General features: G+C 34.3%; 1 protein-coding gene across 5 annotated transcripts in view; it reads left to right on the top strand.

The window, feature by feature from the left end:
* Positions 1-17,545, top strand: part of KCNT2 (potassium sodium-activated channel subfamily T member 2) — a 118,952-nt gene that overhangs the window by 85,088 nt on the left and 16,319 nt on the right. For 4 of the 5 annotated variants that reach the window (XM_030455320.1, XM_030455319.1, XM_030455321.1 and 1 more), the window contains 8 exons: positions 2,536-2,644; positions 6,871-6,927; positions 8,005-8,154; positions 9,254-9,483; positions 10,147-10,363; positions 11,465-11,570; positions 11,804-11,976; positions 17,051-17,185. In XM_030455320.1, the coding sequence (XP_030311180.1) occupies positions 2,536-2,644; positions 6,871-6,927; positions 8,005-8,154; positions 9,254-9,483; positions 10,147-10,363; positions 11,465-11,570; positions 11,804-11,976; positions 17,051-17,185 (1,177 nt within the window). Of the gene's footprint in view, positions 1-2,535; positions 2,645-6,870; positions 6,928-8,004; positions 8,155-9,253; positions 9,484-10,146; positions 10,364-11,464; positions 11,571-11,803; positions 11,977-14,023; positions 14,096-17,050; positions 17,186-17,545 lie in introns of all 5 variants that reach the window. The other variant, XM_030455322.1, reaches the window with a different exon arrangement.

The following is a 17,545-nucleotide window of genomic DNA, read 5'->3' as shown; positions in this document are numbered from 1 at the left end:
TACAGAAGTCATAACTCACTCTACTGCATTACTACATCTATTTGAGACAGACTTAGTAACAAATTTTCTGTCAAAATATATTTTCAACAGACACTACAGCTTCTGGAAAATCTAAATGGATTATTTCTCCAGTAGAAATGCAGTCAAGGGATTTCTATTTGGTAAACTGATTTGACATACTTAATATTCAGTCCAAGAAAAACTGCAGTTTCCTCTGCTGCTTTACTGCCACACCGAATGAGAAATTTGCAGATTCTCATCCCTGCTGTCTCAGGACTCTGTTATTTTAACTTTTGTTTAAATTCATAATTTATGTCTGCTGTATGTCCCAGAGCTGAGGAGAGGGAGAGCTGTAACCTCCCTGATCTCCTTCAGCTCCATTAACTCCCATGTAAGCTCCATGACTCCTGATGTAAGAACACTTGAGATCACAGCATGAATCTTGTACACATGAGGTTAAGATTGTCATCTTAATCCTGAGATTAAGGACAGCAATCTCTGTCTGCTGTGAGCTATATTCCCTGTTGATATGACTTTTTACATAAAAACCATCCAAAAAGTTTACCATATGCATTAGAGACTACGGAACATATGGGGGTTTGAACTCTTAGATGTACTTTTCAATTGCATTGTGCCATCCTTGATTTATTTTCATTTATATATATTTAGGTCAGCCTGTATAATTTGGTTACAGTATATAATCTGAAGTACTTTTCTGTATGTTTTTTCCTTGCTCCTATTTTCAAAAGTATTATCTAATATAATATAACAACATTAAAAACAAAAACCAAGGTGTGGTTATTTGGCAAAAACCTACACAAATTTAAAAATATGGAGACTTCTCATTCCTTCAACATCAGAGATACAATATTCACTTTCATAAATCTTTGCCATCTGACTCATGGTAATGACACGCAGATATTCCATCCAAGCAGTAGATTATGCCCTACTCTCTCCAAATCTGTAGTTTAAAATTCAGAGAGACTTATTAGTGGCACATGGTCAACTAAAAGGACCTATTCTTGCCTGAAATATTTTCTGAAGGAAATATTTAATTGCTCTAACTGAAATATCTCTAGGGGAGGGGAAAAAAAAATCTCATTTTGTTCTATATTCGACAGTGTCTTTATATAACTAGATTCATTCCTTCCCTATGACATTTAAATAGGCCTCATTTTCAAAAAGTGAGAGAACGAATTTCTCCTTTCAGTAGTTACTGATTCTGTTACTGAAATGCCTTTCAAAAAAAAGGAACAGAAAAGGCACACAAAGTATGCACTCAGTTGTTTTTCATTAAGTGTCATGTTTATAGCTATACTATAAATACTGTCTAGAAAGTAGCTAAGTTTAGGTAAGGTGGTTCTATGGATTTCAATGATACATTAGAAGTAGAGGTATGCAGACAGCTCAGATCTAGGTGAGGAAATTATTTGCTTTCTACAGTGACAAGAAATTTAATTAAATTGTAGTTTTTCTGCTTATCATCTTATATCCATTTTAACACCATCACAAGTATCTGCGAATGACATTAAAGAGAACTTTTGTATTTCCTTTTCATGCCATCACCAGCACAGGAGAGCATTTAACTGAGATCTGAATCTTAAGCACTAACCAACCAAGTTGAATAATGATTCATTCAATACTGAAAGTATATGCAGAAGATTTGGCAGCTTAAAGTCAGTAGAAATAGAACTTAAGTCAATAGAAAGGACTAGATGTAATTCCTCTTTTCTCACTTTCCCTCCCCAAAATTCCATTGAAAGACAGAAGGAAATAGGCATGTTTCTAGTATCCCATCACAGCAAGTACTAATGTGCAGACATACTTTCTTGTAAGTACTCTCAAAAACAAAGTACAACTTTGTGATTAAAAAAGTCAGACAAGGACAGAGGTAAAAATAACAAAAGGTTGTGAAAAACAGGAAAAGAAAAACCAAGCACCCCTCTTGCCTAGATTGCAAGGAGGCAGCAGCTGTGAGGAGTTCCTGGGGGAGGTACTAGTCAAACTTTCATCATATATTCAAGTGCAGTGCAAATACCCAGAGCCACTGCCAGACAGTCAGTCTGGAAGCCTGTACAGCCTAAGTGATCAGCACTGCTGCATTGCAATGCCCTGGGCACAAAACTGTGTCTGCATTCAGTGCTTGATGTCTCTGTAATAGTTTGTGCAAAACTGCAGAAGGTGCAAAACACAAACACTGGACTGTGCTACACAGCTTCCTTGTACACCAGTGCAGCAAAGATACTGGAAGTGGAATTCACAGTGGAATCTCAGAATTCACAGAGCCATTGCATCCTCTCCAGGTATAGCTGCAGGACAGAAAGCACCCACTGGACAAAAAAGTATTCATACAACTCGAGAGGATAAATGGGGCAAATCAAAAACATCTGCTCCCCAGGGTCAAGTGGAAGATGAACATCTAGAGGCAAATTTTATTGTCCCTATCTTCACCATTTTTCTAGACAAGGAAAGGAAGTGGTAATTCTGTTCATTGGAAAGTATTTTTGTAAAACAAAATCCTCTCTTTTTCTACAGATCATGTTGTGTGTGAAGAGGAATTCAAATATGCTATGCTAGCTCTAAATTGTATTTGCCCAGCTACCTCTACATTAATCACACTGCTGGTTCATACATCTAGGGGACAGTAAGTATGTAATACCATTAAAAAAACCCCAAACCAACTCAAACAAAAAAACCCAAGCAAAACCTTGTAAAAGTTATACCTGATATTCTTTGGAAAATAGGTCTTATTCTGAACTCTCAGACAACTACAATTAAAAAAAAAAAAACGGAACTTTCTGTACCAGAAAAACATCAAGATGTTTTACTCAAGATATTGAAATTTAAAAAAGAAACAACCTCCCCAGTATTTAAGAATGTATTGCATGCTATTGTGCCACTTTCATAATAGAAAATGTGAAAAAATTTAATTTCTAATTTAGCGGATTGACTCTTGGATCTATCACTTAGGAACACCAATGAGACCATTTCTTTATGTTAATTTTAAGGTCTATTTTGGTACTCATATAAAAATACCTTGTCACTGAGCCCAAAAAGCACTTTTCTGATAACATCCTTGCCCTTCAGTACCTGTACATTAAGAAGCAAGCAAACATACCTGCGAAGAGACTGCCAAAAGAAGTACAGAATTGTATCTCTACTGAATGCTTATTCATGGTAGAACCTCTCTGTGTTTACCAAAATAATTTTACCACAGTTTGTATATCTCTTCTATGCTATATTCTTAAAAAGGCATTAAAGAAATACTGTAAAAATACCTTATTAAAAATGGCTTCTAAATCCTTTAAATAAATACCCTTAAATCCTGTGGGCAGAGACAGGCATTAAAGAGTAAATCTCCAAATATATATGTAGAGTTGGAATATGTGCATATGGGTTGCACAAGAATACATTGGAGAGTAGGAAAAAAGCATAGTTTTTTTTCAAGTAACCACAGACCCAGTAACAACTTGATATTTACAGAGTTATTTAATCTTCTATATGGCTTTTTTAATATTCCTCTGAGCCCAGGATGGGGAAAACTGAAATTATTGCTGGAAGTTTCACTATCAAGAACAACAAATGTCAAGATTTTAATGGCACTGTCTGTGCTAGAATCTAATAGGAAGACAAAAACAAAATCCCCTGCTTTCTGAGAGTTATGCTGAAATGCATTCTTCATCTGCCCAGTTTTCATTATCTGAAATGCATAGAATACAGAGTATTTTTAGTTATTTCATATTCTATGTAGATTAAATGAGTGGTATTTTAAAGTGCTAGCAGAAGATTTTCTGTCAGCAAAAAAACAGGACTCTGCTTCCTGCTTTTTTTTTTTCATTTTTAATACAGGCATATTAATCATTTCTACAGATTTCAAACTGTGATGCAGAGTAACTAAAGAAGAATGCAAAAGCACTAATTATTTCTTTTGTAATTAGAATTAATTGATGTAATCAGGGTTATTAAAGTAACTGATTTCTACTCTGATCATTTTAGAGTAGGATCAAAGGAAATTTTTTTGTAGAAATAGTAGACATTACTTTGAATCCTTACAGAAACAAACAAGCTTGCTGTATAAAACCAGACATACTGGAAAAGTAAACATGTCTAATGGTCATTCTTCAATTTTAGCACTCATCAGAGCATTTAATCTGAGATGGGCTCCAAAATAATGAAAAATGTCAAACTCTGGACATTTTAGAGCATGCGTATTAATGCTGGACCAAATGATTGAACAGAAAAGACTTTTTTAAAAATAACACTGCATCTGTGAAAGTCTGAAACAGACATATTAGAAGGACAAACTTCAAACATTTTAAAATTTGAATAGTCTTGACTTCATCATGCTAAAAATACACTAAAAAATGAAGTCTTCCTTTCTCAGAATATCACTTTCTAAGCTTTCAAATTTAATATTTCTTCTAATTCCCTTAATTTTTGCTAAAATTTTACATAGTTCCCAAACATTAAAGGGCACACAATTTCCAAACTAGTGATGGTTTTCTTCCCCCTTTGATTGCATTTTTTTAAATCCCTTCGAAATGCTGGAATATGGTTTCAAAAGTCTAATTTAACTTTATTTTTTTCATTAAGTTTTATACAAGTGCACAAATCTGTTTAATGGATGATAAAAGTTGCCACATAAAGCAATCAGAATTAGGAAGTGAGGACAAAGCTATTTTTTTGTTAGACTTCTGAACCTTTTGCTAGACTTCTGATCCTATTATAAATTAAAAAGAAAACATAAGTAATGATGTACTCTACTTTTTGCTTATAACTTGAGTGTTGCATAGGCCATGTTTAACCTGCAAGTTGTATTCCTGAACATTTAGTTAAGATGATCTTTAACAATTAGAGATTTCACCACTGATTTTTACAAAATCATGTGCTTCTTGAATATATGATTTCAAATTCAAAGACCAGTAATCATACATAATTGAAAAAGTTGTATAAAATAAATATGTGAAAGTAATGTCTTTCATCAGTTACTACACCTGTGTTCCGGTTTTATCAACCTTATGCTTTTTTTTCTTTTTTACTTATAATTTTTATGTGAAATATAATAATTTAAATAAATTGCTGAATAAAAAAGATTAATTGCTATCTAAATCTGCTCTTTAGAAGTAGTACACTTAGAAGCATACACTAATGTTTTAAAGGAAGAATTTAGATTAAACATACAGGCTTCAGAAGTATCTCATGAGACTTCCACTGACTCCAGTGTTTCAGCAGTGTTGGAAAACCAAATGATTCTGCACTTCTGTCTTCAGGGATAAACCTGATTTCAAAACAGGTGTTGGTTTTGAGCTTCACTTACAGCTTGTCCTTGCATTGCAGACTTGTAACTGCTTTGGATTTGACTGATTTAGCAATCTAGATAATTTTATTGTCTTTTCTAAATAATTTCTAATGTTGAGCAATGAGGTGAACATTAGGTAAATCAACCTCTAATTGTTAAAATAGGATAAATTACCTTAATGCATACAAAAAATTAAGTCAGGTATATGTTTGAGTTTGGTTGAGTAAAATTGTGAAGTGAAAAAAGATTAAACAACTAATAAAAATTTTAACTATCCATGCATTTTTATCCAAACTAAATACTAAAATAGATCTAAATAATAATGAGCATAAGCAGACTTCCAATGTTAAAAATAAATGCTTTCCTTCACATTGGATCCTGTTTCACTATCTTTTCACTATCCTGCACCTGCATTAAACTATGTAGGACTTGATTTTTAAATCCCTATCAGTACTGACATCCTTATATAAAGAGAACATTGGATTATGGGGAGGCTGCAATGAATGCTTCCAACATGGGGTAATCTTTTTAAGGTCTATTTAAAGTCATTGGGAAGATTTCCTTAATAATTACTTGAGGTTTCCATTCACAGAAGCCCCTTATCTGTTGACTCACAAGTTTAGTAACTTTAATGTAGTGACTGGGAATGTCAAAGTTGTTATCACAGATAGCCAAGTTCAAATGACTACCTGTGCCTTTCCAGTCAATAAGAAATGCCCTTTCTTTTTACATATTTATGTGCATGGAACCAGAGAAAGTTACCAAGAAGCCAACCAGAACATGTGTTGCTTTTTGTTACTTCACTAGTAAAAAGTCATTCATTAAAGGAAAACATGAACACTTTCTAATGCTTGCTCCTTAACATTTATTAAAGTGGTGGAGTTCTGATCTTAACCTAAATGATTTACATTTCAAAGGAATTAAACAGTTCAGAGGTAAAAGACTGTCCCAACTGTTTGTTGTGTTCTTACAAATGAAGTGCTACCAATTCCTATTCCCTATATTAGAGAAATAGTGTAACACTGTTAATAATACAAGTGTTGAGTGTTGTGCACTGTTAATAACACAAGCTAATTTCGATAATCATGAAAACAAACACACTGGGAATTTACTGGAAGATAAGAAATGAAAACTTTGTAAACAAAAAGAACACATGTACATAATTAAAAACACCTTCTGCTTTTAATGTGCCAAAAGACTGAGGAAAACAATTTGTAAGCAACTTTGGCCAGACCAACTTGCTATTAAAATTAAGGGGAAGTTTGTGGCTGTTTACATGAAGTGGCTTTGGTCTTTAATGCTACTTTTTAGATTACACAAAGGACATGTAAATAATCCAATTATCTTCTACGTGGTTTATGCAATTCAAAACCTGAGTCTATTAAGATACCAAAATTCTACCTTGAATCTTATTTACAATCTTTTTTTTTTTTCTTAATGAATAATCATCATATTTATCTTTAAATGTCATCTAATAATATCATCTAGTAATAGAACTTTATCAGGGTTTGTATTACAATATAAAATATTGGAATAGCCTTTTTGACCTGAACTTACTGTGATCTTTACAGAACAGCCCCATGGGAAGCTTTTAGACAACTGACTGGAACCAAGCAGACTTTAAACAGGTGAACACTTTATTTTAAGGGTAAAAGTAAAATGTGGAAAAAAATTCTTCTATATTTACTTTTCTAGTTCTGCTATTCTAAACAAACTGTACTGCTTGTTAATTTCAATAAAAAATGGTTCACATTTCCATCTTAAGACAAAATGTTTCTGCACTGAGGGTGGAGAATGGTGAAGAAAACCAGAAATTGGTTAAGATACTGGAAATGCATAAATGAACACCAAGGAGCACACCCCAGTATCTTGGGATCTTAGCTCCAAGTGGCAAAACACAGAGGACATTTATTACTTTTATGTCCTATCTGTGTAAATGTGTGTATATACATGCATACATTGTATTTTGTAAAACCCATGCAGCCAGAGCCTTGTTTCCACATGAAACTTAAAAAAGAAGTTTATGAAAGCACTGAGTCTGCCAGTTTTTGTTTTAGCTGAGGTTTGGAACAATTCCACTAACAGTCCATCTGTATGAAGAATGTTGGCTGCACACAGTAAAGGATGATATACTTAATATGGTTAAAATGATGCTTCATATTCTTGCACTAAAGAAGGTAAATAGTAGTCATAATATACAAGGCACAGAAACTAAGGATGTCCATAGGATAAACACTGAAGATAACTGATAAGTAATTGCAGAAAAAAAAAAAATCTCTCTTATAGATAAACTGACAAAAGCCAAATAGGTTTTTCCTGTGGAAGTTATATTTAAGATTCTCCACCTACTTCAAAAAGAAACCAGACATTCTGCCATGGAGCTTCTGAAGAGTCTGTCTTTATGAATAAAATGAGTATGCTTTAAATTGCAATGGATCTACTTAGAGTGTAAATTTAAAGCAATACAGCTGTATCTCCTGATATTAAAGTACATAAGCTTATATGCCTATTACTTAGCACAAAATGCTCTTTAATTCATTAAAGTTATCTCTGTACTTAAAGTATTACCAAATATTTCTTTCAGATTAGCCTGTGGGACCTTTTTAATAGAAATTTGTAGTTTCTATTGCCATTAAATCCTGTTCTGATTAATCAGAATTCTACAGTGAATTTTTAACTATTCTCTTCATCTCTACCTGTTTCAGGGAGTGTCAGCAATCACAAGAACAGTGGCAGAAAATGTATGGCAGATGCTCTGGTAATGAAGTGTATCACATTAACCTGGAAGAAAGTGCTTTCTTTGCCGAGTATGAGGGGAAAAGCTTCACATATGCTTCTTTCCATGCACATAAAAAGTATGTTTATTTTCCTATCAGCAATTAAACACAGAAACAACTAATTATTTGTTCTGCCTGCATAGTAGCTCTGCATTCAAAGGTGCAATATTACACATTACTCTCTTTCTGGGTTTAAATATCTGGCCACTAATACACTTCATGGATATTTTTTGTAAGGTACAGCTGGTCAGGTAAAAGCTTATGTTTAATGTTAATTCTGCATGGGCCAGCTCAATCTGAAGGAACAGAATATAAAGGAGATATGGGATAGAGCTGATAACCAGAAAAAAACTGTTCCCTCCAGAGGTTATGTAAGAACACCAGTCCCTTTCCATCTCCAAAACGATCAAGAAAAGGGGGAGTAGAAGCATGTTAATGTATTTATGTTTTGTTGTAATTTAGGAATTGGCTGGAAATCTGTCTTCCTTTGTGGCATGTTAATTTTATGCAAAATGTTCAGTTTAAAGGGAATACATGCTACATTCTTGTGATTGTACCTTCTTTAGGTTCCAGATCATGCATCACTCAGTGCTGGTTTGTGACCTGAATGCAGAAACTGAACACAAATCAAGTCTATTCCTATATATTTTAAAAAATGAACATATATCAAACTCCGAACAATGAGTTTATTCCCATACTTGAAAAGTGAAATATTATAATTTTTTGCTTTAATTCCTTATATTGTATGAGTAATAAAATAAATTTCTAGGAGTGAGTAACAAAAATGAATCCTGAAAATGGCTTCCATTACATAAGAATAATGGAACAATTTACAATAATGACTTTCTCATATTTCGTATCCATTCTTTTACTAATATTTCTCAGAAGAGACTATTTATCTGATAGGAAAAAAATAAACTGGAAGAGCATTAGAAGAATATTGTAGGGATCAGGAAAAATTGAAATGCCTAGGGATTCATGAGCTCATAAAAACTGCTTGATGAAAAATGGCCTGGTTTAGAAGACAATATTTTTCAAGCACAGTTGTCATCCAAAATTTGCAAATGTTCAGAACTGTAAAATAGAAAAATGTACTGGAGGTTCATTTTTGACAGTGGAAATTCTAGTATATATGGGATTATGCAAAATGAACTATGCCTTTCCTTTTCTAATTAAGGTTTGGAGTCTGTCTGATTGGTGTTAGAAAGGAAGATAACAAAAACATTTTGCTGAATCCAGGTCCTCGATATATCATGAGTTCTACAGATATATGCTTTTATATAAATATCACCAAAGAAGAGAATTCTGCTATTAAGAAGCAAGAAAAGCATAGAAAAAAACATGAATCAAAATTATCTTACCATGGAACTTCTAGGCTACCTGTACACAGTATAATAGCCAGCATGGGTAAGTAAATAAATAAATTAATTAATAAGCCTCACAACATATTCAATTAATTATGCTTTTAAAGCTGTAAACAGTGTATTCCTGAAATATTAAGAAACTATAATAGTATGCAGAAATATAACATACTAAACACTTGCACTTGTCTTTTCAAAAAACAAACAGAACAAAAGAGAATTTAGGTAAGTTTTTCTTTTACTTGACAATATGGAATTAAACTGCTTATGCCTATTGTATAAAAAAAGGGAATAATAAAATGTATGGAAAACAAAACAATTGGGAAAACCACATGGGTAATTTCTTTGTCATTCATAACTGCTCATTTGTAATAAGCTTTCTTGAGCTTCTATAATTAAAAAAATGCCCTTGTTCAATAAATACCTACAGGTTTTGATGCATATAAGTATGGATTAATTATAAAAGGTATGATTTTAAAAAGGTAATTGTCAAGAAAGTATATATTAATGGTCAGAAAAAGGGTTACTTTGAAGGAAAATACTTCCTCGGGTTTAGTTTAAACATTTGTTATATTTTAACTTCATAAATGCAGTCAGTACATTATTCCCTTTAGCATTTGTCTTTGCAGTCAGGAATTCCCCACTAGGGATGGGAACCTCATTTCCATGTTCTGACAGCCAGACTGAGGAGATGTTTCCATGCTTCCAGGGACAGTGGCCATCGATTTGCAGGATGCGGGATGCCGGACACCCAGCGGCCCTACCCTGGCTCTGCCCCCCGAGGGAGGGAAGGAAGGCAGGAGGCCCAGTATAGCTCCTGTTCTGGAGGTGGCAGACTCATCCTCCCTTCAGACGTGCGACCTCCTGAGTGACCAGTCAGAAGATGAAACTACCCCCTCAGATGATGAAGTCTCTGCAGGCTTAGAGTATGTTTGCTAAATACAAACAACATGAAAAGCTTTGATGATGCACACAGTATCTAAATAGTGTTTTTAAGATGATTTTTGCTATATTCTGTAGTTATAAAGAGATGAGACAACTGATTTGTAAACAGCTGAAGTACTTGTGTCCTGAGAGCAGTAATGAGACCATTCAGCAGGCTTTTTTAGTGCTGGGGCCACAGTCTGACTTCAAAATACAGGAATGAAAAAACAGAAAAAAAAGCAGCAATATGAGGCAAAATGATTGTGTCTAATTTGAAATGCTTGTTAGCATATTACTGAAAGTAATGATGCATTACTTAGATAAACGAGAAGATTCAATCCTGAAATTGCCATGCAGATAATTATGTTTACTGGGATTAATGACAGGGATGTTAAAAGCAAAACACACAATTAAGCCAGTGGCTCACCTAGCACACTTTCCCATCTCCAGCAGTGGCAAGCATGAAAAGCCCCAGGGAAGATCATAAAGCTCCAATGAAAAAGAAAACAGAAGAAGTAATCTTAAACCTGCAGACTGAAATACCAAGATTTAAAAGGCCTCTTATTACAAACTAAAGCAAGTTAGAAATTTCATATCATCAGCAAGCTGATTTGCAATTTAAAATTTATACCAACCATGTTGAAAGTGTGTTATTAAAGCAAGAAGGTAATGACCTCACTCATTCTTAATAGGTTCTTTAACGAAAAATGGAGAAGGAAGAGCAGAAGTACACAACCTTTTCCATTTTCTCTCTTTCCTTCCTTTTTTTTTTTTTCAACTTCCTTCAAAGTTTCTAGTACAGGCATTCAACCTTATCAAAGTTGCCTAAAAAAAACAAAAAACAAAAAAATCCCAAACAAAATTCCTTTAGTCCACAAAAGCATGATTGCTTTCATTAAATTGTATTGAACTGGTCAAAGCTACAATATATATTCCTTCGAACCTTATTAAATATAGTGCTTATTAAATACGTACTTGGCTCTTCTAGTCTACAGATAACTGCAAATCTTAAACATAGGTATTAACACCACATAAAATAGTTGTATAGGCAGCTGAGTCTCAGTAATATGCTGTACTGAAAAATGCTTTTTCTATTCTCCTAGGTATGCCAAAGGATATCCTCCTTACTCTCCATATATTGGAAGCTCTCCCACATTTTGTCATCTTCTGCATGAAAAAGTGCCCTTCTGTTGTCTAAGACTGGATAAGGTAGAGAGAGTTTCTGGGCAAAACTGTATTCTTATTTATCTGTTGCATCCAGTTTCTGCTTAGAGATGAGGTTTGTTCAGCACTAATCTGTGGTATGTTCTCTCATCCTTTTCATAACCAAGTGTCAGGTCTGTATCAGGTCATCTGATAAAATTTTCTGTTTCTAACATAAAACCCCTTAACATCATAGCTAAATCTCTTTATTCATATTCACTGAACTTGTTTCTTATTAGGGGTGCCAACATAACTTCTATGAAGATGCCAAAGCCTATGGATTCAAAAATAAATTAATTATAGTTGCAGCAGAAACTGCTGGAAATGGCTTATACAACTTCATTGTTCCACTCAGAGCTTATTACCGACCAAAGAAAGAACTAAACCCCATTGTATTGCTCCTGGATAACCCGTAAGTAGATTTAAAACACTTTTTATAATAACTTTTAAACTCATTTTACCACAACTTCAATAGATGATCCCTCTTCACACAGCCAACTGAAAATCAAAAACACTCTGGCACATAAACCCCTGAGAAAAGTTAGTGCCAAAAATATTACCCTATGCTCATTGTTATGTATAAAATTAACTTTTTTACTCATTGTAAACACAAAGAGTGAATTTTTGTCCTTATTCTTCTTGGTCAATGTTTCAGTAAAGTATTTTTTAAAAGTACCCAAAATAATGTAAATATTACTGTTAAAATTGCATAACTTCATAACCATCATAAAACCCAAGCTGTATAAGTTTCACAGCTACATGACAGCACTTCAGACAGCACTAACCTACTTAACACCAAGCACTTAGTGGGCCTGGACCAGCTAGTTCTATTTTTAATAATTTTAGACCATAAGTTAGAGAGTTCTGTAAGCCAGTAGGATGCACACATTTGTCTATGTTTATACAAAGTCATGGAAGTAAATTAGAACCTGCAAGTTGTTACTTCCATATCTGGACATCACTGGCTGTTTAAAATTTCAGACAAATGCTTCTCTGGCAAAACTGACTCATTTATAATCTGACAATGAATGAGCCTTTTTGGGTTTTTTTTCAATGCTTTATTACTGCTCAAATACTTAAAACCACAATTTGGAAGGCACAAAAATGGAGTTTAGCTGTACTGAAAATCACAGAAAATCAGATCAAGCTGTGACTCATGAAATGACAGTAGCAGAAATACAGAAATGACTTATAGGTTCTGATTCCAAGGTGACACTTCTTCCCTTTGCATAGATATGTTCTGATTTTTTTATTATACAAAGACCTGCTGTGAAATGTCCAACTTTTGCCTCTGACAGCTCTTCAGTGAAGCTGCATACACCTGTGTGTGCAAAGCAGGTTTTTATATAAACATACATAAATATAATATTTTAAAAATTTATTGTATAAATATTATGGCATAAGGTGAATTACATAAATTGGTAAAAGCCTAAAGTAGCCTAAAAGACTTCTGATTATGTGACTTAAAGATTAAAGATGTGAGCACACAGGGCCCTCTAGTGCTTGTTCTTTTCCAGTATTGTGCCTTAGTTTAGATACTTCAAAGTGGTTGTGACATTTTGCAGCTAAAACCACTTTTTACTTACATAAAACAAAAATTCTGGTTACTAATTAAACTAATACCCTGGATCCCTCTACACAGTGTTTGCAGTGACTCCTGAAAGGCTCAGAAGCTTCTTCATGGGACTACAGAAGCTCACTGAAAAGCCAGCATGCTTTTCATCCATGAATGAGGTGGAATTCAGGCTGCCATTCAAGTCAATTTGAATTTTGTAAATTTACTTCATTGGACTTAGGAATTCAGCCACCTTTGATGAACACAGCTATGCCTTGCCATTATATTCCAATTTTCTGTATTTATCAAGGCAATTTATTCTACTGTGCTTATTCTGATATCTACACATCACGTGTTTTATGATTTTTGATGCTTCTTGGTATGTAGGAAGAAATATAGTAAAATTTATGATTAAATAAATTATGGAATAGACTACAGTATCTTAGTTTTTACATTCCCTTAAAAATAAGGTTTTATCAAAGATGGTTTCACTGACTTGAATGGAGCTGTTGGCACAAAAGACAATGATTTGGTTTCTACTTCACACTTGAATTAAAATTCTCACTGCTTATTTTAAGTATCCCTAAGTCATGCATGGGAGTCATGCACTTGGTAGTGTGCCTTTGACACCAGTCATTCATTCTTATATTTGGTATTGTACTGTGCCATAAAATTTTATTTAAGAAGTGCATTTATTAAAATAAGCATGTTAGTTCTGAGCATTTTTTATGATCACAGCAAACTGTTGATTCACAGCTTTCTGCAAACCTGTTTGAAGTTATATTGCACTGCCAATTAAAAAAAACTATGAAAAAAAAAAAGATTAGAGTTTATTGAAATATTTTAGAAGAGATGCTGCTGTTGTGATATTGTGTTTCATTTTGTAATCCCATCTGCTGCTTAGGCCAGATATGCATTTTCTGGATGCAATCTGTTGGTTTCCAATGGTTTACTACATGGTGGGCTCTATCGACAAGTAGGTGAAACAACTATAGAAAATTTAACATTGTAGTGCTCAGTGGTTTGTTGTGTGTATTGTCATTGCATGTTTAAGTGTGTGTTGTATTTGAAGATGATCTTTTTGCATGCATGATTTGTGTCTACACACTATACTTTGTGATTCCTAATTTCTGACTTACAAGGGTATGATTAGTGATAAATATGAGAGGGAACACAGGTTAATATCTTAAAAAACATTAAGAGTAACACTTATTTAGATGCATTAATATGTTTCTACAAATGACCAGTCTATAGCCCTGATTCTAAGGTACTCTACACATAGTTATAATTTGTTTTGATTTTCTGACTAGAGTTTTTTAAAGATAGCTGCATCTTTTTTCATTATAACAACACTTTTAATAATACATGTCATACATATTCCCTTTGTTTTCCTAAACATGTTTTTAAAACATGTACAATTAATAGAAATCGACTATCTGTAGTTAAGAACTCCAATGCAAAATATGCAAAGTTTCCTTTCTTATTTAATAGGTATAGAATACATTCCCAAAGTACCACCTTTAAGTATCTAACATATTTGTCATTTGATCATCCAGCATGAAATGTCACCATCGTAGAAAACAACTAAAAGAACAGTTTTGGAACCATTTGTTGAATGGCCAGCAGAAAAATAGTTTTACCAAAATTCATAGCTGGGGTGAACTTGTCAAAATATGTCATTGAATAGTAGATGCCTGTTCTGCAGTTTTCAGATACACATTGAGATTATGATCTGATGAGATTTCCCAGCTGTGCAAGGAACCTATAGCTAGAGGTACCCGGGAAGTAGAACTGTAGCACTTTGTCATGGCCAGAAATTAACTGAATGGCAGATGCTCTCTGTTCATTCCCCTCCCTCATAAGGAAGGAAGAGAGAATAAGGGAGAGAGACTTGTGGGTTGGAAACTAAACTACACAGCTTTAATGAAACAGTAATGGTAAAAAAGGAAAAATTATTATATATATACCAATATACAGAAGAATGATACCAAGTTCCTCTCCCCTTTTCCCCAGTAACTCTCATGTCACCACTGAGGCTGCAGGGCAGCCCTGGGAAAGTCCAGGCTGGAATCCTGGGGTCAGCAGCAGTTGGGAGCTGGAGGCAGGAACAGAGGGATCCAGGCTGGCTGGATCAGGACCACAGACAGACAAACACATGGAATCCTCCCGGGATGCCAAAACAAACAGGGACAGGAGAATAAGGGCTGAAGGGAAGAGCTGGGGAGGGGTTGACCCTTGTGATCCCTCAAATTTATACTGAGTATGACATGTATAAGATGGAATAGTCTGTTTGGTCAATTTTGGTCACCTGTCTTTTCTGCTCCTCCCTAAAGGATTGTTGCAGGTGTGACCCCTATAGTCTTTTTCCATAGGATAAGATGTTCCCCAGATCTGAGCAGTGTCCTTGGTTCTGCAGACTACTCTCCAGCTGTAACTATAAACACTGAGTGTTATCAGCCCCAGAAGCAGACACTGACTGAGAACCTTGCTGTTCATTTCAGCAAGTGCAGCTACTTACAAGATACTTAGCTGAAAGCAAAGTTACAAGACAGAAAATTAATTCTATCCTGGCCCAAGCCAGGACATACTTCTACATCAGTATTTTTTTAATTCTACACCAGTTATCTGAATGCAGCTGCTAAGAATAACTGTTGAGCATGTGAAACACTGATATACAGAAATTTGGATTTATCTTTTTAAGCATGAACTGAAAGACTGAAAAGGCAGAAATACAAATTACACGCAGAAGGTTTGGAATTCTTGTGCACTGAAATTTAGTAAAGATCTTATAAAATACAGCTTTTCTTTGTTGTAGTTAACCACTGGTCATATGGCACAGTTTCAAAAATAATCAGATTATGCATTTGTTTTGGAAGAATATGTGTAAGAGGTAAAATACCAAAAATTTGTAGAGCTTTCCTTACCTAAACTTTGAAAAAAGAATTTCTAAGAGGTATGTAAACTTCAAGACATAGGAAGATCATTACTGAAAAGCAAAAATGTATCAGGACAATGAAGACAAATGAGAAGCAAATTTAATGACAACACAGCTTTTCACCTTGGAAGTAAAAAGCTTATTTTTCCAATTTCCCTTGGAAACCATGAAATTCATCCTTTTTTCTTAGTTTTACTTAAAAATTGGTAGGTCTTTAACATTACAGAAAAGTAATTTCTAAACTTTTCAAAAGTGATTAGTTTCTTTGGAAGATGTTAAAATAACTGAAACATTCATTATTTGGTAAACAAAGCTATAAGGCCTGATGAGAAGTGTAACCCAGTTGTCTGTGAGTGTTTCCTGCAGTCAGTTTGACAGGAACCATCCAGCAGTGTACAAAGTTTGACTGATGTACAGCTGCTCCTATAAACATCACGAGAACCCCTCCAACTCATAGCTTCACCTAAAAGAGAAATGTATCAGATGTCCTGGTAGAGCACATTAGCATTTTGAAAGAGAAATGTAATTGTGGGAAAGCAACCCAAAGCATCTGTTTGGGTCTGTTTAGTGCCAAAAGTACCTATGATGAAGCAAGTTGATGCAGCATATAAGGACATGTTGTCCTCCCAAAATAAAGGTTAAATGCTTATTTTCAAAATCTGAAATAAATTTGTCACAGTTTGGGCCCAGCTGGTATCAACCAGGCCTCTGCTCACTCACCCAAGGCAATTTATTATTTTAGCAACAGGAGAGGGACTGTAACAATCTACTTAAGTGCAGCCTGTATGACCTCAAGGAAAGTAATTATTTATTTTCTATTCTATCAATTGAGAGTACCTACTTGATACAGATTCTACAGGAAGGTCTAATAGGTGCATAGAGATGAAGGGAACCAGCAACTCAGCCTGTGATCTGCATATTCCAACCACGCCTTATCTTTTACATATTCTATATTTAAGTTGATTGTTTCTTTCTCCCTCTTTCTCTTCACAAAAGCCTAGATGACTTACTAAGATGTGGAGTCACCTTTGCAGCTAATATGGTGGTGGTGGACAAAGAAAGTACAATGAGTGCTGAGGAAGACTACATGGCAGATGCTAAGACCATTGTAAATGTTCAAACACTCTTTAGGTAAGGTATTTTTGCAGTCTATCTTATACATCTTTATACATCCCTATGAATACCTTTTGTCCGCAATTAAGATTTTTTTTTTCCTATCTTCTACTTAAGTTTTCCCCTGTATGTATCTTACATGGGCAAACTTTCTCCCACGCTGCTTAGCAAAACACTCACAATCCTGAAATATTCTCCTGAAATCTCAGATGAAATTCTAAGCATCCCAAAACTGGATGATCATTTTAAAAGTCACCTGTCAGTTTTGAAGGAAACAAAACAAAGCTATTCTTGAAGACTTAGCAAAAGAGAGTTGAGAGAAGAATTTTTTTCTCAGTGCAGCAATCTTTCACAGTAATGACAATATCAGTATGAAAA

The sequence above is a fragment of the Calypte anna genome, chromosome 8 (genome assembly GCF_003957555.1).
Source record: "Calypte anna isolate BGI_N300 chromosome 8, bCalAnn1_v1.p, whole genome shotgun sequence".
Taxonomy (NCBI): Eukaryota; Metazoa; Chordata; class Aves; order Apodiformes; family Trochilidae; genus Calypte; species Calypte anna.
This window is presented reverse-complemented; position numbering and strand designations above follow the sequence as displayed.